The sequence below is a fragment of the Prunus persica genome, chromosome G4 (assembly GCF_000346465.2).
Source record: "Prunus persica cultivar Lovell chromosome G4, Prunus_persica_NCBIv2, whole genome shotgun sequence".
In the NCBI taxonomy this organism is placed as follows: Eukaryota; Viridiplantae; Streptophyta; class Magnoliopsida; order Rosales; family Rosaceae; genus Prunus; species Prunus persica.
Window position 1 is genome coordinate 9,058,100 of NC_034012.1, and position 23,809 is coordinate 9,081,908.

Consider the following 23,809-nt stretch of genomic DNA (forward strand, 5'->3'; position numbering starts at 1 on the left):
TAATAGGTGTGGAAAAGTCCAAGTCATCCAACGGAATATTTCTCGTGGAATTTTCATTTTTTTTTCTTTATATATATATATATATTTTGATAAAGGAAAATTTCATGAATACTTCATTAAGTTTAAGTGTCAGAGTGTCAGACATCTGTGTCCAACGATCAACGTCGTGTTTATAGTCAAGACACTCTCATAACACGATCAACTCATACTCTAAATTAATTAATATATTAATTCAATTATAATTCATATAAAATTAATAAACTACATTTTTGAAAAATTTAAAAGGCTTGAATTTCACTATGTAGTATTGTAAAATTAAAGTATGAACATCAATATTTTTACTTTTAAAAAAGATATACAAGTTTTTTTAAAAAAAATTCTCATGTCTCCATGTCTTAATTTTTTGAAATTTATTATTTCCCGTGTCTTTGTATTGTGCATCCATGTCGTCATATTTGTGTTCGTGCAAAATTAACTTTCAAACTAGTAATTAATTATTTTAATTCTAAAATCTGCATGCAAACACGCACATCGAAAAGCTGTTTTGACTAAACACGTAATCACCGAAATATAATAATCTATACGTAAAAGTTACACAGCAATCCCTTTTTCAGGTGTCCATTATTTTCATCTTTTGGATGGACTCCAACTTCCCAATCAATCAGTCAATGCATTGAAGCTGTATAAAGAAATAAAAAATAAAGAAACAAGAGCCACTTGTGTGAAGAGCCAGCCATGTGAAATCGACCAAACAATTAATGTTTCCCATTTTAAATTCATCCATAAAACCAAAATTATTTTCAAAATAATGTCAGGGATAGGATTCATAGGTCCCAGGTCGAAGAAAAATAAGCTTCAGTCCAAAAAAGATGAAAGGCTGCTGCTGAGTGCTGACTGACTCTTTACAGCGACATTAAATTAATATTCCAATTCTGTTCTATCAATATCAATATTGGATGACTTGTCCTTTCTTTGTTTCTTCGTCTAAGAACTTATCCAAATTTTTATATAACCTCAATGAACTTTCCTGGTTGGTGATGCAGGCACTTACAAAGCACATGGTGATTTTAATGTGCCCGGAGAATACTTGTTTATTGTATCTATCAGAAATCATCAAGTACAGTCTATTTATCTACTATGTAATTGTGGAAGTAGCACCGATCATACAATTGTTTTACAGTTTTTGCCATGTATTTTGGGAGCTATATTTTATTTCCTCTACTGCTACGTAACTACGTTAGGATTGTTAGTTTTCGTTCTTCTAATGTTTTTAGCTTTCTTTAACAAACTTGTAATCTCGTATGTAATCAATCAAGCTCAAAGAATTTAGGCTAGTTTAAGTATGCATTCAAAATGATTACAGAAATCGAGATCAACCTTGTTATAGCTAAAATAGAATCAAGATTCTTGAAGGTAAAAATCATACATTTTATTCTCATGTGAGTCCAGCCTTTGTCAGCTGTAAACTTTCTATTCTAATGTTCTTTGTCTCATTGTGAAGCCAATGTTTGGCTGCCAGCTGGGGAAATTTAGGGCAGACTTCTTTTTGGGTAAAAAGGGTGGCTACAACATTGAGAGAAAATTTGACAGCTTCTTCCTCTGCATTTTCTTCTTATGAGAGGTCTGCATTTTGCATTGTGAGATTTTGACAATTGGTTTTTAAAATCTACTTTGATCTTTAAAATCTGCTTTGAATTGTTGAATGCGCATTTCTCTTGGAATTTAGATTTCTGAAGTTACAGAAAAAAAGGCTACTGTCCACTTGGGGTCGTTGGATTGGAGCATTGGAAGATGACTTATTCTCATCTCCTGTATCTGTCTAAGCCGAATCTGCCAGTTCATTCCTTCCAACACTCATATTGATATTGCATGACAAGTTCAAAACCACATTGAGCAGAATGCTGATTTCCACCATTCTCTTTCAAATAGAAACAGTAACAAAGCTTAGCTTCCAAGTAATTTATTCAATTTCCTGAGTCTAAACCTCTGCCCTGTATTGCAAATTATGTCATCGTAATGCAATCTTCTCAGAAGATATAATATACCAGCTTCTGTGCTGTAGCAAAGTTGATCCAAGGGATTCATAATTTACATTTACCAATTTACCATGCTGTAGAAACATCTATATTATTCTTTCAGCTATCTTGCCAAACAAAAAATATATATGCGTGTGTATATCGAGGGGGTGTAGAGATGATATGTGAACATAAATGTTTGAGAGTCAAGACAGTTTGCTCAGTTTCTATCACTTCTGTTGTCCCAGTAAGTTGAATCAGGATTGACTGGATAGAGATCATGAACAGATGTAGATGAACCAGTCCAAGGCCCTTCAGTTGACGCAGTTTGTGTCTGGCTCTCACCGGTTTTCCTTCCGAAACTGGATTCAAAATGTTTCCTCATTGCTTCGATCTCATTAGTTGAGGCATTTGGATCTGAGACCAATTCCTGAACAGCAGCCCTGCCTTCAAGCATGCTCACGACTGAAGACATGGTAGGCCTAACTGTTGAAGTGACATTGCAGCAGAGGAGAGCCACATTGATTGTAAGCATCACCTCTTCTTTGTTGAAGTCCGAGCTCAACCTTGGATCCACTAGGTCCATTAAATTCCCTTGCTCTTTTAGTAGATGTGCCTAGAAACAGCGAAGTACAAAAAAGCAACATAATTTGTCTATCTTTACAAATACTTCCACTGATCTTGCGTATATAAGGTAAATACAATGATACTAGTAGTCATTCAGGGTTAATATTGTCAGAGAAAGATAATGTGCTCAGGCATTCAATAAAAGAGAATCAATGCCAAATGAAACCAGACTTGATTTTGGTTCATCATTAAAACTATTGCAGTATCAATCACTTCCCCTCAGCCAGAGACACAGAATAGAGATAAACAGTATCAGACTAAATTTAACTGTGAATGAGGAAGCAGTAGAATCAAGTTACCCAATCAAGAAGATAAAAGCTTTCTTCCTTTGACCTGTAACTGGTGTTGTTCCTCCCACTAGCAATTTCCAATACAAGAATTCCAAAGCTATAAACATCTGCTTTGTCAGTCAGATAACCCCGCATCGCATATTCAGGCGCCATATATCCACTGCAAAAAATCGCTCATCATTTCCCCATATTTAGCTTAGTGAAATACTAAAAAATACTACAAAGTTTCTTTAACAGTACAGATCCAGTTAAGTTTGAAACTTATAAAAAGTTGAGAAACCTCCATCTGTTTCCTATTTCTATGGACCCATCATCGGGGTGGAAGAAATCAAAATAAAAGTATAAGAAGAAAAAAAAAAAAAATATCACGGGGACTCACTAAGTTCCAGCAATACGGGTGCTAATGTGTGTATTATCCTCTTCATCAAGCTTGGCCAATCCAAAGTCAGATATCTTTGGGGTAAGATTTTTATCAAGCAGCACATTAGTAGCCTTGATGTCTCTATGAACGACCTTCAATCTTGATTCCTCGTGGAGGTAAGCCAAACCTCTTGCTATACCAACACAGATCTTGTGCCTTGTTGGCCAATCCAACTTCAACTGACTTTCTTCTGGCCCTTCAATTTGTCAAATTACTCAAAGTTAGTTATAAGGGACATGTTTTTTATGTATAAGATCTTTTATACCCATCTGCAGGAACCAAATGAAGTTTAGGCATACAAGAGTAATATTTACCAAACAGAGCACGAGCAAGGCTATTATTTTCCATGTACTCATAGACAAGCAATAGTTGATTTCCTTCAATACAGCATCCATGAAGCTTGACAAGATGAGGGTGTTGCAGAGCAGAAATCATGCCTATCTCATTCACAAATTCACGATTCCCTTGCTTTGATTTGGAAGAAAGCTGCTTGACAGCAATTACAGTGCCATCTGATAGAAGGCCCTGCATTTGAGAAACAAGGTGAAAATCCCTCTCTAAAAAGCAGAGCAACTTTAGTAACAATGCTTACAATTAATCAAGTAAGCCCAAATGCAATAAATAAGAAATATTGGTTCTACGGAATACCTTGTAAACAGGACCAAAACCACCTTCGCCAATCTTATTGGATTTGTCAAAGTTGTTTGTGGCATCTTTGAGTTGCCTAAAGCTAAATTTACCAGTCTGCAGGTCCACGCCCTTTAAATCTGGGTAAGAAGCAAACTCATATAAGAAATTGTCTACACGAATTTCATAATGGTAGCATTTTTATTTCTTAATATCAAGCGACTGATTCAAGGCCTAGAATTTAACAAGTAACTGGATCTATAGGTAGGCAGACTTCGCATCAAAGGTTTCAACAGTATAATATATTCTAGCAGCATCAAGGCGTTAGAAAGTTCAATATCTAAATAAATATCAACTTACAGAGTGTGCCTAAATATACATGAAAAGTACATACAAAATAACAGCTTAAACTGCACATACCATCCTCCAAAGTATTTTGTTGTCCTAGGAGGCCTCTCCTCCAAAGAATACCAAAAATCAGTAATATAATGAAGACTCCCCCAGCCACAATTCCAACTACTGCACCTACAGATATGCCACTTCCACCAGATGCAGGTGATATTACAGGTTCTGGTGGGGGTACAAAGTCTGCCGGAAGAAGAATAGCTTTATTAGAGTAAATGCGAATGTAATAGATAAGAGATTGCATTATTCAAACAGCTACCTAAAGCCGGATCTCTTAATTGTGTTGTAATATTAATGCCTAACATGATATTTACATATGAGAAGCTCCCAATGGTCTACAAATAGCAAGTAGAAGAAGCTCAGAACAGTGTAAACTTACCAGGATCTACAGAAATAGCTGATATAAGAGGACCATAAACTCCTCTAAGAGGGATACCGGTCGTCCCTTTCCCAGCCCAATAAAAACGGATCTCCAAGGTACCACTAGTTACGGCAGCAGTATAGTTCATTATGACTGCAGTACTAATCCCACCAGCTTTATCGACAATATTGAAATCCTTCTGCACTAGTCTCCCCTGCAATATCCTAGTTTTGTTACATAACATTTCACGACCGTAATGTGGTTTATTTTTTCAGCCTTGACAACCTATTTTACATGTTATTACTAGAAATTCATAAACATTTGAATTAAGCAGGAACTAAACAGTGTCTGTTGACCTTTACCTGAATGTAAACATCAAATATACGCCTTCCCAGGCTTTTATATGTTTTGCCATTTGTAAACCCTGTCTCTGCAAAATGGAGGTTTACAGTGTAGTTTCCATTTCCCAGACAAAACCCATAATAAGTTAGAGAAATGGGAGAAAGGCGTGCATTCATGTACAGTTTTGGGTTGGCCATGGAGAGTATCGATTCATTATTTTGGATAAAGGTGTCTTGAGGACGGTCATCATCAGTAAAGTAACCAGTGCTGCTTAAAGCCCAATTTGTTGAGCTCTGGCGAAACGATGAAGGTCCAACTGAATCTGTGTCACTATTAAATGTTGTATTTTTTTCCCCAAAAACAGTTACTTCTTTTCCACCACAATTTATATGGAGAGAGTACCAAGCTACAACAGAAAGCAAAAGATTAGTGGCCATTGAGGAGGAAAACAAAAAAGAATCAACCCCAGAAGAAAAAAAAAAAAAAGAGGCAATTATTTCTATTATTCCATTTTGGCATTAGAAGATTCAGGGGTACGATGAATGACTGCACATGCAGGTTCATGATGGGTTGAGGCAAGTGTATAATGGTCTTCTTTCACATGGTACTTTTCCTCCAGCTCCCCCAAAAAAAAAATTCAAAGATAAATAAATATATCTTGAAGCAATATGTGGAAACCCAACTTACTTTTTGGACATTTTGCAGTTCTGAAACATGAAGCAGTTTTTCTGGTAGAATAATGCAGGATCCAGAAGAAGTCAGCAAGATAACATCATAAATGAAAATAAGTTGTAAAATAAAATAAGAATACTCAGTTGGAATGCCAGGTAAATTTATCTACGCATGCTTTCAGAGGATTAATTTGTAACTTACGAACTATTTCCCTTTGAAGAGCTTGCAAACAAGTTCCTGTAGAAATTAACACAAATTGAAATTTTAAATTTGCTCTACAAGACACAAACAAAGTAAACTCAAGCTAATGAAAACATTCTTACAAGCCGCCTTGTGATTGACAACCTGTGTCCCCTATGGTGAAGTTATTATATGAAAGATCACTGCAGTATGAGACAGAAAATAAAATGAGGAGCAAGAGGTGGCTGGTCTACTAATATTTGCAAAAAATGTTTTGGAGATATGAGGGAAACCTTGAAAAAGCTTAGGAGTCATAAACTTAGGAAACATTTTAGGATAGTTTCAAAACTTCAAAATCTTACATGAAAAGGAATAGCTACTATCTAAGAATGCTATCAACAATTTTAAAATCAGTGATCTAAACATTAATGCCTATTTCATGAGTATAATATGAAAAGTCATGTTAAAGCGTGTACGGTGCTTTATCCAGTATTAGACATCATAAATTTCCTTACTACGTAACTAAATATTAGCATTTGGAAGAGAAGCTTACAAGTTTTCTTTCGTCCAAGTAGGCACGGGTCCAGTCAGCAAGTTTCCGGTTAAGAATCTAAACATAATTGATACAGGAAAAAGGGCATAAATTACTAGAAGGGGGTATAGACATGAGCAATGCATTACTAGATAAAAATATATATATATCTTCTGTTGTTTGCTTGAGTATTAACGAATTAGAAAATAAATTCATTCCAGTATAACTTGTGAGTCATTAGTTATATAGTAAGCATGATTAACACGTCCAGCTTGTAGGGCTGGGGTGTGACAAAACCATTGGAGAATGTCTGCTTGAGTTTTCTTGTAAGAAAGCCAAGATTTGTAATTCAAATTGCTTACATATAATCCACTTTTGCTAGAGCAACAAAGCTGATTGGAATTTCCCCGGTTAGCTTGTTAAAGCTGAGGTCTCTGCACAAACCAATAACAAATGCATTTCAGATATGCTCCCCTAGAGAAAGACGTTATTCAAATTAAAAATAATAATAAAACCTTTCCAGGAATAAGGTAAGTGTCAAATATATGCCATGATCTGCTCGTGTATACATGTGTGTGAGTACGCTGATTACTTAAAAATAGCGCATGTTCTCTTTGTACATACAGAAACATGTGGCCCCCTCCAACATCCTCAAAGTCATTCAATAATCCTTGAGTTATTAGAATAGCATCTAGAAAGAAGATAATTTATCTGAAGACAGTAAATAAAACATGGACAAAGACATTTGTACTAACAAAGTTTTCAAACTCTTCATGTCCCCGAGATATGGAGGTAGCCGTCCGATAATATTGCAACTCCTCAACATCCTGTAACAGAAAAACTAAACTTTTGAGTTTGCAAAAGACTTCTGGTACAGACAGACATTGTGTGTCATGCAAGCATTAACTCACAGTGTCTTCATGCTTTTCATATTCTCAAGTGGAGGAAAGGGTGCTTCAGGCCCACTCAAGTCAGTAATTCTCCTGCATGTTAAAATTGAGCAATGAACATAGATTACAGAATTGCTAATCTGTTTGTATTTATAAGTAGATACAAAATCAAAATCCATACTAACAAGTCAGTTAATTTTGTCAAAAGAGAAATGTTGGAAGGAATTGGCCCCGTCAAACCACTAGCCTGAATCAGTCTGTTTTAACAAGTCATAACATTTGAATTAGTGATAATATTCAGAATCAAGTAGCAGCAAAGATAACAACAACAACAAAAACTCACAGTTTCTGAAGATTTGTCCAGTTCTTTATAAAATCAGGTATCTGCCCAGAAAAGTGACTGTCACCCACCCGGCTGCATAATGATTGGCAAAAGGAAAACAGTACCAATTAATCCTATAATGCGGTATTTGGGTGCTTAGGAAACCTTTAAGAAAAAAGAAAAACAGAAGCTTACAAGTCTTTTAGTGCGGTAAGATTTCCAAATGTATCTGGCAACTCCCCAGTAAAATTATTTGAGGTAAGAAGCCTAACCATGAAGGAGACATAACAATCATATTAAAGATAAAGAAGTCGATGATTTCTGATGAAAATATCCAGCATCTGTCTACAGCAAAGCGATTCCATATAATAAACCAAATATTCTTTTATCACAATAAAATTCGGAATAGGACAATCTTACATTCTTTCTATGAGGAGCAAATTCCCAAGCTGCCAAGGGAGCACTCCAGAGAAATTATTCATAGTGATGTCCCTACACAAAGCAAATTCAATTCCATTGTGTTAAAAAAGATCATCATTAAGGATCTCCAAAAAATCAAGTGGAGGAAAGAAGAAACAAATGCGTAATCAACACTCACAAACTCTTCAGGGTTGTGATGTTTCCAATCTCTTTGGGGATAGAACCGGTCAAACGGTTTGCAACAAGGGAACTGCAATTTATGATCACTTTTATTAAATAAATGGCTCAATAACATTATATGGCCATCAATAAGAACACGACAAGAACATCAACACACACACACAGACATGTATGCAGTGTGAAAAAAAAAAAGACAGTACATGTTGACAAGTGGAAGGGAGCCCCATTCTGGAGGGATGGTACCACTCAGGTAGTTGCGGGTGAGGTCGCTGCAGGAGAAAGAAATGAGTCATTTTCTCATTGACAACAGACATACATGTAAGGTAACAACGTGCTTACATTTCTTCGAGATAGGTGAGCCTAGCCATCTCTTTTGGGAGTGTTCCTTGCAAATCCTGAGCTTTCATAACTCTGTGCTTCATCACAAAACAAGGTTTCAAATCTTAATTGCAATTTAACAAAGACCTGTCTCGCAGCTATACTGTGACTAAAAAGAAATGCTTCTGAAAAATCATAGAGGAGACCAAAACAGTTAAAACACAAATTATTTTGAGAAAATACTTTGACTTCTGAAAAATCGGCTTTACCAATCGTGAATTATGGGTTTAAGGCTCAAAAATTGTTTTTGAGTTTAGAGAAAATACTTAATATGCAATTACGCAGACAGTTCATGTGCATTTTGTTCTGTAGTGATAAATAAGAAAGCCAACTCTTTCAAAACCAAACAGTTACGTAGGCAAGCCTGCATACAGCAGTAATAACAACTACTAACTCATCATAGAACTGAGTATCAATTCATCAAGTGTGTCTGCCAGAAATTTTTCTGCATTTTCTTGAATTAAAATTGGAAGGAAAACCATTCAAGGCCACTTCCACTCATGAACCACCCATAACCCATGACCCAAAGCCGCCTGAGCCCAGTCTTAAAAACACTATTTCTGGAAAACACCATTGCCAAAATACGGAAGAGGACGTGGCAGGATGATATTTTAAGTCAATTGAGGGGCCAATGTGAAAATGATAAATAATTGATAGACCCCAGAATACCAAATGTCCAATCACAGCTGAGCTCATGCACTGATTTCAGTGTCAGAGACAGCTCATGGGCCTCCTAGGCATTGTCCCTTGATGTAATAATTGTTGTGCTTTTTGGTTTTATTTGTATCTTATCCTTCTAAACTTTACTTATTTCTTTCACATCAAAACTCGAGTAACTTACGCCATATCAGAATCCGAGCATCCTACTCAAAATCAATTAGCGAAAAATGAAAAAGATTTTTTAAGAACTTTATGTTGGGCTTTTTATCTCTAATGTGAAATACTTTCAATATGATTCTTCATGCGTATAGTCACTCTTGATACCACGTGAATAATATTCACTCTTGATACCATCTTAAGATAGTCTAAGAACAAGAGAGATTTTCAAGAGAAAGCTTTCACCGACAGAGAGAGAGAGAGAGAGAGAGAGAGAGAGAGGTTTACATGCTGGTAATATGGCAGACAGTGGAATTGGCAAAGGAACAATTACAGGTGACGCCATACTCAAATCCTTTGGAGGGATTGGTATCAGTCCATGGTTTTTGATTGTTGCATGGATCTGGATCTCCACTGAAATCCCAGTTCGTCTTCCCCAGTGTCTTTGCTATGTCAGCTAAAGTTTGTACTACATATATATATATAAAACAAAGTGCAACAATTTAACACCACATGCTCAAAACTCAATTTCTACACATTCATACAATTACTACCATTAATGACTACATAAACAATAACTACAAAGTCATGAATCCAAGCATCATATATACGTATACCTTCATGTCGTGGCAATCGAGTAACTCCAAAAGCAAAATTTGCAAAGCAAACCACCAAGAGAGAATGAAGAAAAAGTCGAGGGAGGAAGAACATATTCATCAATTAATTTTTAAGGGAAACCTTTTCACATTTGAAGAGGAAACCAGTGCCCAAAACGAGAATGGGTTTGTGTTGTGAGGAGAATGAGTGCTTACAGCAAACAGCTTTTTATTTAAAGAGAAAGAGGGTGTGTGGTGGTGGGCGGTGGGTGGTGGGAGAGGGAGTAGACCTCGAAGATCTCAGACTGAAGTCAAATACTTCAAATTATACGAGTATAGAAAATTATTATTCTCATCCACTCTCCTTCTAATAAATTTGCGTTTATATAAAATCACTTTAAATTGTCACTGTTGGATTTTGTCCCTGTCTAGCACACTACACATTATTTTTTTGGTTTGAATTAAGTGCATAGTTTTTAGCTCAAGCAAGTGGCACTTTATTGGTTACAGCTTCTTCTTCTAATTGGAAAGGAATATATATATAGAGAGAGGACTTTGAGTTATTGAATGAGCAGAGCAGGTACTCTCTCAAAAGCAAAGGTACGTATGATCGGCTGACTTGACTATTCATCTCTGAATATATTCACCTCCTCCTTCGCATCTCCATCAACATATTAACCTTGAAAAGGAGAAAGTTTTGATGACGAATTGGTAAGTAGTGAAAGAAACTCAGTATGTTATATAAAAGGTGTACTTGTGGCCATGTAAGGTGAACTCAGTATGGTTTTCTTAAATTTATGAGACATCTTATTGGACCCACTTCACATTGTATTTCAATGATCCGAACTGTTGGATTTTGAAGATTTCATTTATAGAGCATTTTTGAAAAAACAAACATTAGGCAATTCATAAGATATTAAGATATATAATTGTGATTACATAAATAGATGAACACAAAGCTTTTTTTTTTTTTTTGAACACTAAAATAACTATCATTGAATCAAATGGTTGAATATTATTCGACTTTGTTGAGTTTTTTCAGAAATGATCTATGAATAAATACTTGGAGTGTATGTATTGAACACATGCCGAGGTCAACTTTGGGAGTTCCTTCCATGCAAACTACTAATTAAAGACTAGAGACCGGACTTTTTGAACCCATGTATAGGGTGGCCTCGCTAGATTCATATACATCACACACTTGATCTGAACTGAAAACTCAAACATATATGTATGTACACACCTAACCTAAATTGTTGACTTAATTTGAGAACTTATTGTATTTTTGGCGTTAAATCAAAACATGGATGGTGGTTGAGAATGTATGGGATCCATCTCAACGATCATACACTATCTAACATTTAAGATATGACCTTACATGGGGTTAGTAAAAAAAAAAAAAAAGTGACGCTCAAGTGATCACCCTTAAAAATTATGGAATCCACCAGCCAATAATTGAGAGAAACTCTCGTTTTTTTTTTAATTAATAGGAATAATAAGATGAAAGATTATTTAAATAGTTCTACCAAACTAGGTTTTAAGAAAGAACCCAAAAGGAAAATTATGAAAACACCCATAAAACTTTATAATAATAAAAAAAATTAAAGATATTAAAACGCCCAAATTGCCCTTATATCGTGGCAAAGTGATCAGTAGTGTTCGTCTTGTCGTTTTCTTTTCGGAAAGGTATTATAGACTCCAATCAGACATCAAAAACTCTAAAATTTCGTCCCATGTCAAAAAGACGTATATACTTTGCATAGTACAATTTGCCTCTTAAAGCCAACCTAATTAAGAAAATCATTCTTTCTCAATGTGATTTTGACAAGAGTAGGCTACTAATTTTCTAAACCGATTACGAAATTTACAATAATTAAACACCCACTGGTGTACTTGGATTCCTCCTGGATTATTTTTCTTATATACAACTTCAACTAAGCCAATCAAATGAGCTACCCATTGTATAAAGTTTTCCATGATGATATGCATAAAAAGTGCCGTTCTTATATATGCCTTTATTAATCAAGTTGCTTGAGTTTGCTTCTTTTCTTTTTTAGGACAAAAAAAATTCAAGCAAGTTGCTTAAGTTTACTAATTTGTAACTGACATAATAGAGTAATAGCAATTATGTCTACATATACATTATCGGCTGTTATTCCATGACCTAATAAGTACTAATAAAAAAATTAGGACAAGTATTTTAGATCATTAATAAGCTCCAACGAGTATTCAATCATTGATAAAACTAGATTAGTTATTGTATACAATCATTAAGATCATCTTAATTCCAGTTCATCAAATTGTTAAATTATTGTACTATTAATTAGTTGGTCCAGTTTTTGCGTCAACTTGTTTGTTTTCTTTCATTGTCTCTAGAGATTGTTTGTTTAACATTTTGTGGCCAATTTTTTTTTTTTTCATTTGGTAGGAACGGGAGGGGGAAATATTATATTTAGTTGTCTCAAAATTGTCTTTTACGTAAATCGAATTCGAGTGCACTCAAGGAGGGAGTGGGAGAGTTTGGTCTACTTTTTCATTGTGGTGCCAACCCATATGCAACTTTGATGCTTGATTCACCAGTCATGTATATCAACAGTATCCTATCAATTGGGTACACTTGGACCAATCTGCACACGTAAATTCTATATTTTTAATACAATTTGAACTTTGGAACTTTGAATAACATCAAAACCATGTATGCTAAAGCTTACGTAAATTCTATTATTTTTAACACAATTTGAACTTTGAATGCAGGGCATGTAGAAATAACTCAAAATATTGTTTTAAAGTTTCTCCAACGTCCGTGTGGAAAAATCCAAGTCATCCACCGGAATATTTCTCGTGGAATTTTCATCCTTTTTTTTCTTTTTTTCTTTTTATATATATTTCCAGAATACTTTTGCATCAATCATTAATTATTTTAATTCCAAAATCTCCATGCAAACACGTCCGCAAAAAGGGAAAAGGCTGTTTTGACTAAAACACGTAATCACCCGAATAAAGGTTTCCAAAAATATAATAATCTATACATAAAAGTTCCACAGCATTCCCTTTACAGCATTCCAATCGACCAGTCAATGGCACAGAAGCCGGATGTTATTGACTTTGAATTGAAGCCGCAGGTAAAAACCACGGTTCTTAATTCACAGCTGTCAAAAATGAATTGTTTTTTACTTTTATTCAAAAAAGATAAGTCGAGATTAGAGGAACATTTTTTACTCTTATTTTTAATGTGTAATTTTCATTTCGTATTTTTAATGAATTATTTATATATATATATATCAATCAATAATTTGAAAGAAAAAATATCACTTTCTAGAAAATACGACAAACAATATTATTGATTAAAAAATCATATTTAACTGTGTATGAGAGCCATGTGACTATGTAACTCACTTAATCCAAGACAAATAGTTATCAATGTTTCCCATTATAAATTCATCGAGGAAACCCCATCTATATTTTTTATTGACAGGGATAGGAATCATAGGCTTAGCTTCAGGTCCCAGGTCAAAGAAAGATAAGCTTCAGTCAAAAAAAATGATGAAAGGGTGCTGGATGGATGAGCAGTCTCTATAGAGTCACATTACATTAAATTAATATTCCAATTGTATCAAGATCACGTGTGCTCTTTTAAATAAGTGAAATTCAAATTGGTTTTGTAATTGAACTAAACCAATAATTTAAGTGAGTAGTTTGATTCAACCAATTTATTTTTGTAAACAATTGAACGAAGGTTTTATGTTCTCTTACGTATATCATACAAAACATCATACTGTATATTGAATAATAGTTTAAAAACAGAGTATAATAATTGAAGATTTGGAAATTTTGAAAGAGAAATGATGTCGAATTCAAATGGTTTAAAAAGATCATTTGATATTAAACATGCAGTAATTAACCTATTACATTCACGTTTTCTAAATAAACCACATGATGAAATTAATCCCCAGCCATCACTACCACTACCATTGTAATCATTGTTTCCTCAACAACTATTATAACTGTCTGTCACCACTTTACCATGGTCATCACTCTCATCATCACCATCCTACCACAAGAATATAATTATCAAATTCTTTATTTAAAATCATTTTACTCATGGATTAGTCCAACAAGAAATTTTATATAGATAAACAAATTCATTACGATAAACAAAATTGAAACCAAATTGAAATATGTGGAGGAAAAAGATATTTGATATCTGTAGTTACCAGTAAGTAGGGTAATAATTTATTTTGATTTTAATTTTAGTAAGGGTCGATACATAAAGTTGGCAAACTACGAACCGTAGCGTTATATATTATTGGCGACATGACAGTGTCCTTTCACAAGGCAGACATTCAGTTTGGCGCTTTCAAAAAACAGTCAAAAAGCAAAAACCAGAGAAAATTTCCCTCTTACCGGCCGCCCCCTCTCTTCTCCTACCTTTTCGTGTTTATCTCTTTCCTAGCATTTTCCAAAACCAAAAGGAAACGCTTTTCTCTTGCTTGGCCTTTATATCATTTTATCTCATTCATGAATCACTCTCTTCTTTGTCCCTTTCCCTCCATGCCAAGTTACTAACCACTCCCTCTGTTTCTTTTCTCTGCTTCTGTCTCTGCTTTGTTGTCTTTTTGTTGAGTGTAGGACGCTAAGATTGTGGTTTTGTTGGAGACATCGAAAACAGTTTTTTCTTTTCTTCTTTTTGTTGTAGAGCAAAATGGGGTTCGTGATTTCGACCTCTAAAATTGTTTTTGCTCTTGTGTTGGGGTTTCTGGCGTTGAATTGCTTCACTGGGTTTGAATCGAATGCTCAACTTCTGCCTTTGGAAGAAGGTAAGTACAATAATTCATCATTTTCGCTTCAAATTTTTTGATTTTGGCTACGAAACGTTTCTGGGTTTTCGGATTTTGTGATGCTTTTGTTGTTCTGGGCACTGCGTTGCATTTGGTTTGTTTATACACTTTGTAGTGAAAACTACTCTGTTTGGTTCCTGAGAAAACTCTAAGAAAGCAAAGAAATTTGAATTTTCTTAATGATCTTGGACTTCATCTGCATCAGTGTCTGCTCTTTTTCGTTTTCTATTGTTTGTAAAGTTCCTGACTTTATTTCTCTCTGGTATTCGTTTTTGAAACTACATGTGTTTTCACTTCTAGAATCTATTAGAAATTGATTATGTCTTTTCTCCATCAGTTTTTTTTCTCAACATTTTCTCAGTAGTCAATCAGTACCCACTTCAAGTTTTGATCTTATAATCCGATGTTTTTATGTCTTTTCTCCATCAGTTTTTTTTCTCAACATTTTCTCAGTAGTCAAACACTACCCACTTCAAGTTTTGATCTTATAATCCGATGTTAAAGTCATATAGTTCATAGTTTATCAATTAGTTTGAAGATTTTTCTCCGAGAGATGCGTATAATCTGATTTGTCATTCGTCTCTGAATCACTATCAATGTCTTCTGCTATAGGTGGCAGCCAGGACCAATCATCTTGCTCAAGTACAGAATTGAGTTTAGTCTTGATAGAACTAGCCGCATCATAAGCCATAATCTTTTTGGCTAAAGAAAATATCCCCAGTTTTTGTTGTTTTACTGATAGGATCGTCACGGTCAGAGAGGAAAATGAGTTTTGGTCGTTGATTTTCATTTTATCTTAGTGATTTATGTATTTGTGGGCCCAGAAGAGTAGTTGGGGCCCACATGATGATGGAGAAATCTCCACGTGATGGTGTATAGATCGCAGGCCTTATTGGTTCAGTAAGTTCCTCCCAGTTGGCTCTGCAATCAATGGGGAGAGTAAAAAATGGTGATGAGGGACATTATGGTCCTTAACAGTTTATATGAATGCAAGTTGCAGAGTGGGCAGCTCTATCTGGTTGCGTTGATGTTACAAGTCATGAAATTTATTTACAAATTTGATATATTTGGAATTTTAATCTTAAATTTTTATCATGATTATCTGTTTGGTTTGTCATATAGCAAATGTTGTGTGTTGATTGCCTCTTGCTAAAAGTGCACCAATAATTGCATGATTTTGACCCCTTTTAAAATTGGTTTTAACCATATTTAGCATTATTTTTTTAGGATATAGAGAGAGTCCTAGTTAAAAAACAAATGGTTTTACGGCCTATGATTTATGAATAATGCTACTCTTACCACATTTTTATATCAACTTATGTGACAGATGATGTGGACAATACATCAATTAAAATTAATTTAATATTTTCTTTTCTTTTGTGATTTATTGATACTTTTTAATTGATGCGGTTATTTACTTCATTTACTACATAAAATAATATAAAAATATAGTATACAAATATGATAAGAATAGTATTACTCGTTTATTATGAGTTTTGGTCGAGGTTTTAGCTTTAGGGTTGACTGGGACCGCTACATAAATGCTTTGTAGTGTGAACGTGGGCTACTTGTAGTTTTGACCATATCCTCTGCCACCTGTGAATTGAGAATACTAATAAATGGTCAGTCAGACCTAAGGAAAATGATATTGTTAATTAGTATGAAAAAATTGACCATTGTTTCTGCATATGAATTTTGACCATGTGATCTATAAGTTGTGTCAAAGATGAGCCTGACACTTGATATGGGCAGTTTTTAATCTGAGATGACACTTGACTATTGCTTTGGAAGCCTTTAAGAATCTGCTTTCTTTTTTGCCTGAAAAATCCGCTGGAATTTTTATTTTTTTATTTTTTCAGTATATTATGAATATATGTTCAAAGTCCGTTTTGATGCCATTGACTAATAAAACTTCAAATGGGTGAGTTAATGAATAAGTTTATCAGAAACGCTTGGTCCGTTTTAGTAATTTTTGTGAAGATTAAACTTGACATAAAATTTAAAACTTGGGTTGATTTAGTAGTTTTATAGGTGCCAATAGTACGTGCACTCTTTAGCATAAGGACACTGCTTCCCTCCTTCTTCCCCGGAAGGAGGCATTTATTGGCTGTTGAAAATACTAGGTTTTTTTCTTCTTCTTTATTTAGTTATTTCTGTAGTGAACCTGTTGCTTCATATTACTAATTGATTTGTACGTGACAGTGAGAACTCTTGAAACAATTTCCACAAAACTACACAACACTCTTTGGAACATCAGCCGAAGTTCTTGCCAAGGTGGTGGATCAGGCTTTTACAGATACTTCACTGACAATATTCTAAGCAATGTCACATGCAACTGTTCCTTTGCAAACAACACTTGCCATGTCACAAACATGTACGACTTTTTTGGCTTGAAGTTTTATTGTTTTGAATTCCACTGTCAAAGTTTCCTTTGCTTAAATCTTGGCATTGCAGTGAGCTGAAGGGTCTCAATTTAACGGGAGTTATACCTGATGAATTTGGAAATCTTACTCATCTGGAAGAAATGTGAGTGATACGTATTTTGCCTTGTTGGTTCCTTAGCTTATTGAATTTTCTTGTGCATAACTTGAGTACAGAGATGAATTGTTATTGGTGTTTTGGTGGAACATTTGACTCTGAGTCTCTCAGACGCCCTGCCATATTCATGGTTCTTTCAGATAAAGATAAACAAGTATTGAGTTGAGATTTCAGCCTATTTTCCGTGCATTATGAATCTCCTTCAGGAAATAGTACCTCTTTTGTTTAATGATCACAACCAATATAGAATGTGGGAAGACTAAGCTTTTTTGTTAAACAGTGATCTCACTCGTAACTACATCAATGGATCAATCCCTGCAAGCCTTTCTCGTGCTCCTCTTCGCATTCTGTAAGTGATTAATATGCCTTCATATCACTGAGGAACTTAATTGATCGCCATGTGTTTTCTTTAATACCTGTCAGGCCTATTAGCATGTAACTGTTGGTATGCTGCAGGTCTCTTTTGGGAAATCGACTCAGTGGTTCAATTCCTGCGGCAATTGGTGACTTTACTATGCTCAGAGAGCTGTAAGTCTTGCACTCATGTTCTTTTTCTAAATGATAAAAAAGAAGGAATATGCATGCATAACCGTCATTGCCAAATTCCATTCTCCAGGGTGTTGGAAGATAATCAGTTTGACGGGCCTCTTCCGCAAAGTCTTGGGAAGTTGACTGACTTGGAAAGACTGTAAGACTGCCTTGCTATTCCTCATTCGAATCTTTCATTTATGTCTGCAACCACTTCAACCAATGGAGGAAGCTTTTGTTGATCGATCAGAAATTTCCTGCCAGACTTCATTCTTGATGTCATTGTTTTTCATTTAACTAAGTTTCTTTTCATCTGTTTCATCTGTTTCAAGAGTAAAATGTATTTATGCATTAGATGTTTCATTTTCTTGGCTCCCTAGTGTTATAGCTTTTCGACAAGTCAGTTTTGATTCTATGTGACCTTTTCTGATCCACTGAAAAAGAGTTTGCATTCTATATATATTGGAATTTTATTCATGCTACTTATATGTATGATTGATATCAGCACCTTGTTATCCATAGAATACCTGAAATTGTTTTGTCAACCTGCTTTGAGGTAAATGTAACCTACTTCTTATTTCTACAGCCTTCTTTCTGCGAACAACTTTACAGGGACAATACCAGAATCATTGGGAAATCTAAAGAAATTAGATGATTTGTAAGTGATGCAACATGACGCAATTGTTTGGATGTCTAATATTTTTGAACAGAGAATTTCTCATCTTCTTTTACTGCCTGCAGTAGGATAGATGGGAGCCGATTATCAGGGAAGATACCTAGTTTTATTGGCAACTGGACGAATCTTGAAAGACTGTGAGTGCTGCTCTTCATTTATTCATCTCCCATCTTTTACTCCTTTAAATCAAGTTTTTGAATGTTGGTTAATGTTTATATATTTTTGTGCACTGAACAATAAATTTAAATCTGTTGCAGTGATATGCAAGGCACATCCATGGAAGGCCCCATTCCTTCCACCATCTCTTTGTTGAAAAACTTAACTCAATTGTAAGAGATCGCTCCTCTATCTTGTAATTACAATGAAACAAATAAGTATTTCTGACGTTTCTTTTGTATCAGGAGGATTTCTGATTTGAATGGATCAAGTATGCCTTTTCCTAATTTGACAGATACGAAAAATTTGGAGACAGTGTGAGTTCAAAATCACATAACCCTATCGAAACTGCGATTCTGTGTAGTTATTGACGCAATTCTGCTAATTCTTGATTACATCTCTGTGGCTCAGGACTCTGAGAAATTGCTCAATTAGTGGTCTAATCCCAGATTACATTGGCGATCTGACAAAATTGACAACATTGTGAGTGCTTAAGCTTAAATTTACCATCGTCAAACTGAACCAAAATGAAATTTTCAGTTTTGTAAATTGCTATCAGTTATTGTTACAAAACTTTCAGGTTTTTCAAAACCTTGTTCAGAAAATGGAGTAGATTCATGTTATATTTTGATTCTAATTATGTTTTGCAACCCATCAAGACAAATATCTAATATATGATAGTTCTTTCTCTCTTGTAGAGACCTGAGCTTTAACAAGTTGACTGGCGAAATTCCAGAGAACATTCAGGGTGTTGATAGTCTAGATTACATGTAAGTCAATTAAATAAAGCAAGCATTAGTTTAGTTGTGCAAATGCTTTGCATTTTATTTATTCCTTGAATTAGCTATTATCTGCATCTTTCATTTACTGTAAGTTTTATGGATGCAGGTTTTTGACCAACAACTTACTGACCGGACAAGTGCCAAGTTGGATAATTAACAACAAAAATAACCTGTTAGTCTATTATTCTATTACTAATGTATGAAGTTTTGCTCATCTGTGTTTATTTCTTTACGCACAAAATGCTGGACTGGTTTAACTGTACAATTACTGCAACCAACTTTAACTTTATCTGTTTATCAATTATTTTGAATTTAGAGTTGTCATCAATGCCATGAAATTTCTGTTGCAGGGATTTGTCTTACAACAATTTTACGGGATCACCTTCTGTTAGTTGCCCACAGTTAACTGTGTAAGCTTTTTAATATCCAAAGCTTTTCCTAATAGAGAATACACATGCACGCCTGTGCAAAGGCACCCACGAACTTAAGTGCATTCCTCCTACATTACTCGCAAAACTCTTTGTACTTATCATATGCTCCTTGTTTGCCCTATATTCTCTACTAATTCCTTTTATTATTAAACAGGAATTTAGTTTCTAGTTATTCGTCTCCACAACAATCGTGAGTTTACTAAAATTTATAATTATTTTTTCATCAAACTTCATAAAATACATGTATGACTGAGCCTTAATCCTTTCAACAAATAGATGGTGCTTGGAGAAGGACCTCCCTTGCCCCTCAAAACCCCGATGTAAGTTTTGATTCATATGAGATTTTGCTTTCATGAACATGCAACAGCTTTTGAGTGGACGTGATAGGTGTCATGTCTAAATTTCTAATGCAATTTCCGTAACACCTGCAGACCATTCTTTGTTTATCAATTGTGGAGGGGGAAGGATGGAGTTTGAGGGCAATGAATATGAAGAGGACTTAACCACTGTGGGGATATCACACTTCGTTTCATCATCTGATAAGTGGGGTTATAGCAGTACGGGGGTTTACATGGGCAAGTCTCGTGCAGATTACATAGCAAGAAACACATTGTCTCTGAATATGAATGGTCCAGAGTTTTATCAAACAGCCCGCCTTGCCCCTCTCTCACTCAAGTACTATGGCTTTTGCATGATAAAGGGCAGTTACAAAGTAAAGCTCCACTTTTCTGAAATAATGTATTCTGATAGCGAGACATTCAGCAGCCTTGGGAAGCGCATATTTGATGTCTCAATTCAAGTGAGTAAAAGTGGGTTTGTATTATTGTCAAATTTTCATTTATGATTGGTAATCTTTTCTTTTTTCTTTACAAGACTTGGTTTGGCTAAATGGTAAATTTGGTTGAAGCTTGTAAAGTTGTAATTTGCTTTTTCCACAGGGGAATTTGGTTTTGAAGGATTTCAATATTATGGAGGAAGCAGGAGGCGTTGGTAAGGGCATCATCAGAGAATATGATGTTCTTGTTAACGGTAGCACTCTAGAGATCCACTTATACTGGGCAGGAAAAGGAACTACTGCCATTCCTGACAGAGGTGTCTATGGACCTCTTATATCTGCAATTACTGTGACACCAAGTAAGCTTCACCCCTGTTCTAGGATTTCTACTTTTCTTTCTACTTGCGTGCATCTTAACTTCATTAAAACTTTTACTTTCTTTTCAGATTTTAAGGTTGATACTGGGGGGCTATCTGCTGGTGCTATTGCCGGCATTGTAGTAGCGTCATGTGTGTCCCTTGTATTGGTTTTGGTAGTCCTCCGACTGAGTGGTTTCTTAGGGGGAAAAGATGAGGATAAAGGTAAGGATACTCTCTGCATATAAAGTTGCTCTTTGCCGCACCAATTCTTGCAAGTAGGGGATGTGTAGCCAAGCACAGTGAATTGTATTCTACATGATCCTCAACATCACAATAGGAGACAAAATGAGCTAGTTTTCTCTCTCTTGTTTTCACTATGTCTCATTGTATGGTAAATATCTAAAATCCTTCCTTGTGGCAGAGCTGCGTCGTGGGCTAGAACTACAAACAGGTTATTTCACTTTACGACAAATTAAAGCTGCCACTGGTAACTTTGATCCTTCAAATAAGATAGGTGAAGGAGGTTTTGGGCCTGTTTACAAGGTAATGATTACCATGACAATATTTATTTTCCCACATGTGAATTTGGCACTAATTCACTGCACAAATGTGAAATAATTGATGATTAGTGAAAGAAATATTCTTTGTATAGATGTGATTCTGAAACAACCTTGCTCGATTCTCAGGGTGTTCTGGCAGATGGTGCTGTCATTGCTGTTAAGCAGCTCTCCTCCAAATCAAAGCAAGGGAACCGTGAGTTTGTTAATGAGATAGGCATGATATCTGCTTTGCAGCACCCAAACCTCGTGAAGCTTTTTGGTTGCTGTATTGAAGGAAACCAGTTGTTGCTTATATATGAATACATGGAAAACAATAGTCTTGCCCGTGCTCTTTTTGGTAAATACTTGCAACATCTTCAGCAGAATGTCATAAATTTGGAAAAAGTCTTGTATCTTATTTCTCCCTCTCTCTCCCCCAAACCTTTGTAGGTCGTGACGAACAACGGCTAAATTTGGACTGGAAAACTAGAAAGAAGATATGCTTGGGGATAGCAAGGGGATTAGCTTATCTTCATGAAGAATCAAGGTTGAAAATTGTTCATAGGGATATAAAGGCAACCAATGTGCTGCTTGATAAGGATCTAAATGCAAAGATATCTGACTTCGGTTTAGCTAAGCTAGATGAAGAAGAGAACACGCATATCAGCACACGAATAGCTGGAACAATGTGAGCATTCTCTCTCGCATATTTTAGCTTCACTAAGATGTATTAATATGCCCATTGAAATTTTTTGAACTAGAGCTTGTTTATCGGACAATGATAATAAGATATGCATATAGAGAGCTGGGATATGGAAACATGTATCTGTTATGACTATTCTGAGTCAGATTTGCGAAGATATAGTATACGGTTTGAACCCCTGAATTAAGCAGATTGCTGTATAGTGTTAATGAGTTGCGGGGTCATGAATGCAGCATGGCTAATGAATTGAAAGATATCTTGATACTTTCATTTAGAAATTTCTTATATGCTTCTCTTAGCCTTTGTTTGCTAATGATTAATGGCACCATACTCACTGATCTGGAGCTACCTGCTATTTTTGCAGAGGCTATATGGCTCCTGAATACGCAATGAGAGGTTACTTGACAGACAAAGCAGATGTTTACAGCTTTGGTATTGTTGCCTTAGAAATTGTCAGTGGAAAGAGCAACACAAATTACAGGCCAAAGGAGGAGTTCGTGTATCTTCTTGATGGGGTAAGCTTTATCCATTATGTTATGTGATCTTTTGAAGATTAAGCATTCACAATTTCTTCAGTATGAACAAAAAATTTGTGTTCGAAGTGATTAAATATTTTGTTAAATGGTTTTCAGTAGAGACCTTCAAAAATTTTGTGTTCTAAGTGCATGTTAGCTTTTTGCAATTTTCACCTGGAATAGTTCAAGAGGTGGTAAATGTCTTTGTTTCTCTACATGTAATTCAAGGCCTATGTCCTACAAGAGCAAGGAAACATGCTAGAACTCGTGGATCCAAGTCTTGGTTCAAACTACTCTAAAGAGGAGGCCATGACAATGCTTAACTTGGCGCTCTTATGCTGCAACCCATCTCCCACTCTCAGACCACCCATGTCTTCTGTAGTAAGTATGCTCGAAGGCAAAAGTCCAGTTCAAGCACCAACAATCAAGCGCGGTTCAGCCGAACAGGATGCAAAGTTCAAAGCCTTTGAGAGGCTATCACAAGACAGCCAAACACACGTTTCCACATTCTCTCAAGATAGTCATGTACGAGGCGCATCAATGGAGGGTCCATGGGTGGATTCCTCGGTTTCTCTTGCGAGTAAGGATGAGACCATGGAACATTCTTCGTCAACCAAGCTACTCAAGGATATGTATGATGTAAATTTACAGTGATGAAAAGCTGATGAAATAAAGCTTTTCAAATTCTTTTACTCAATTATATTGAATTTAGTCCACAGAGATTTTTTTAAAGGGGTTAGTGGAAAATTTGTACTAGGAGAGTAGGAGACATGTTTCTGAAAGTATTGAACAAGAGTTAATGTGTAAATTATGTTCCTCCAACTGTACCCACATTTATAGTCTTTTTGTTTCTGCAAGTCTTAAAATATCAACAAATTAAACACTTTGCCTCGTA

At 35.3% G+C, this 23,809-nt stretch overlaps 2 protein-coding genes across 6 annotated transcripts; one reads left to right on the top strand and one right to left on the bottom strand.

The window, feature by feature from the left end:
* LOC18780929 (probable leucine-rich repeat receptor-like serine/threonine-protein kinase At3g14840) lies at window positions 1,969-10,406 on the bottom strand. 5 transcript variants are annotated; one of them, XM_020562057.1, is made up of 24 exons: window positions 10,096-10,406; window positions 9,767-9,947; window positions 8,624-8,695; window positions 8,485-8,553; window positions 8,283-8,354; window positions 8,105-8,176; window positions 7,880-7,951; window positions 7,706-7,777; window positions 7,548-7,619; window positions 7,384-7,455; window positions 7,228-7,299; window positions 6,835-6,906; window positions 6,494-6,550; window positions 6,084-6,143; window positions 5,962-5,997; window positions 5,776-5,816; window positions 5,109-5,494; window positions 4,765-4,960; window positions 4,401-4,571; window positions 4,002-4,120; window positions 3,668-3,878; window positions 3,312-3,549; window positions 2,942-3,092; window positions 1,969-2,631 (listed from the first exon to the last, which is right to left on the bottom strand). In XM_020562057.1, the coding sequence occupies exons 1-24, from the start codon at window positions 10,193-10,195 to the stop codon at window positions 2,236-2,238; spliced, it is 3,060 nt and encodes a 1,019-aa protein (XP_020417646.1). In that variant the 5' UTR covers window positions 10,196-10,406; the 3' UTR covers window positions 1,969-2,235. The 5 variants fall into 5 exon arrangements, with proteins under 5 accessions (XP_020417646.1, XP_020417647.1, XP_020417648.1 ...); XM_020562058.1 differs by having other exon boundaries at window positions 4,401-4,568; window positions 10,096-10,404; XM_020562059.1 differs by lacking the exon at window positions 9,767-9,947 and having other exon boundaries at window positions 10,096-10,174.
* LOC18781041 (probable LRR receptor-like serine/threonine-protein kinase At1g53430) lies at window positions 14,412-23,809 on the top strand. The gene is made up of 24 exons (XM_020562077.1): window positions 14,412-14,891; window positions 17,115-17,286; window positions 17,367-17,438; window positions 17,731-17,799; window positions 17,907-17,978; window positions 18,067-18,138; window positions 18,565-18,636; window positions 18,720-18,791; window positions 18,912-18,983; window positions 19,056-19,127; window positions 19,222-19,293; window positions 19,509-19,580; window positions 19,699-19,764; window positions 19,943-20,002; window positions 20,178-20,213; window positions 20,300-20,343; window positions 20,455-20,822; window positions 20,962-21,157; window positions 21,245-21,379; window positions 21,579-21,700; window positions 21,844-22,054; window positions 22,147-22,384; window positions 22,764-22,914; window positions 23,143-23,809. The coding sequence occupies exons 1-24, from the start codon at window positions 14,777-14,779 to the stop codon at window positions 23,566-23,568; spliced, it is 3,057 nt and encodes a 1,018-aa protein (XP_020417666.1). The 5' UTR covers window positions 14,412-14,776; the 3' UTR covers window positions 23,569-23,809.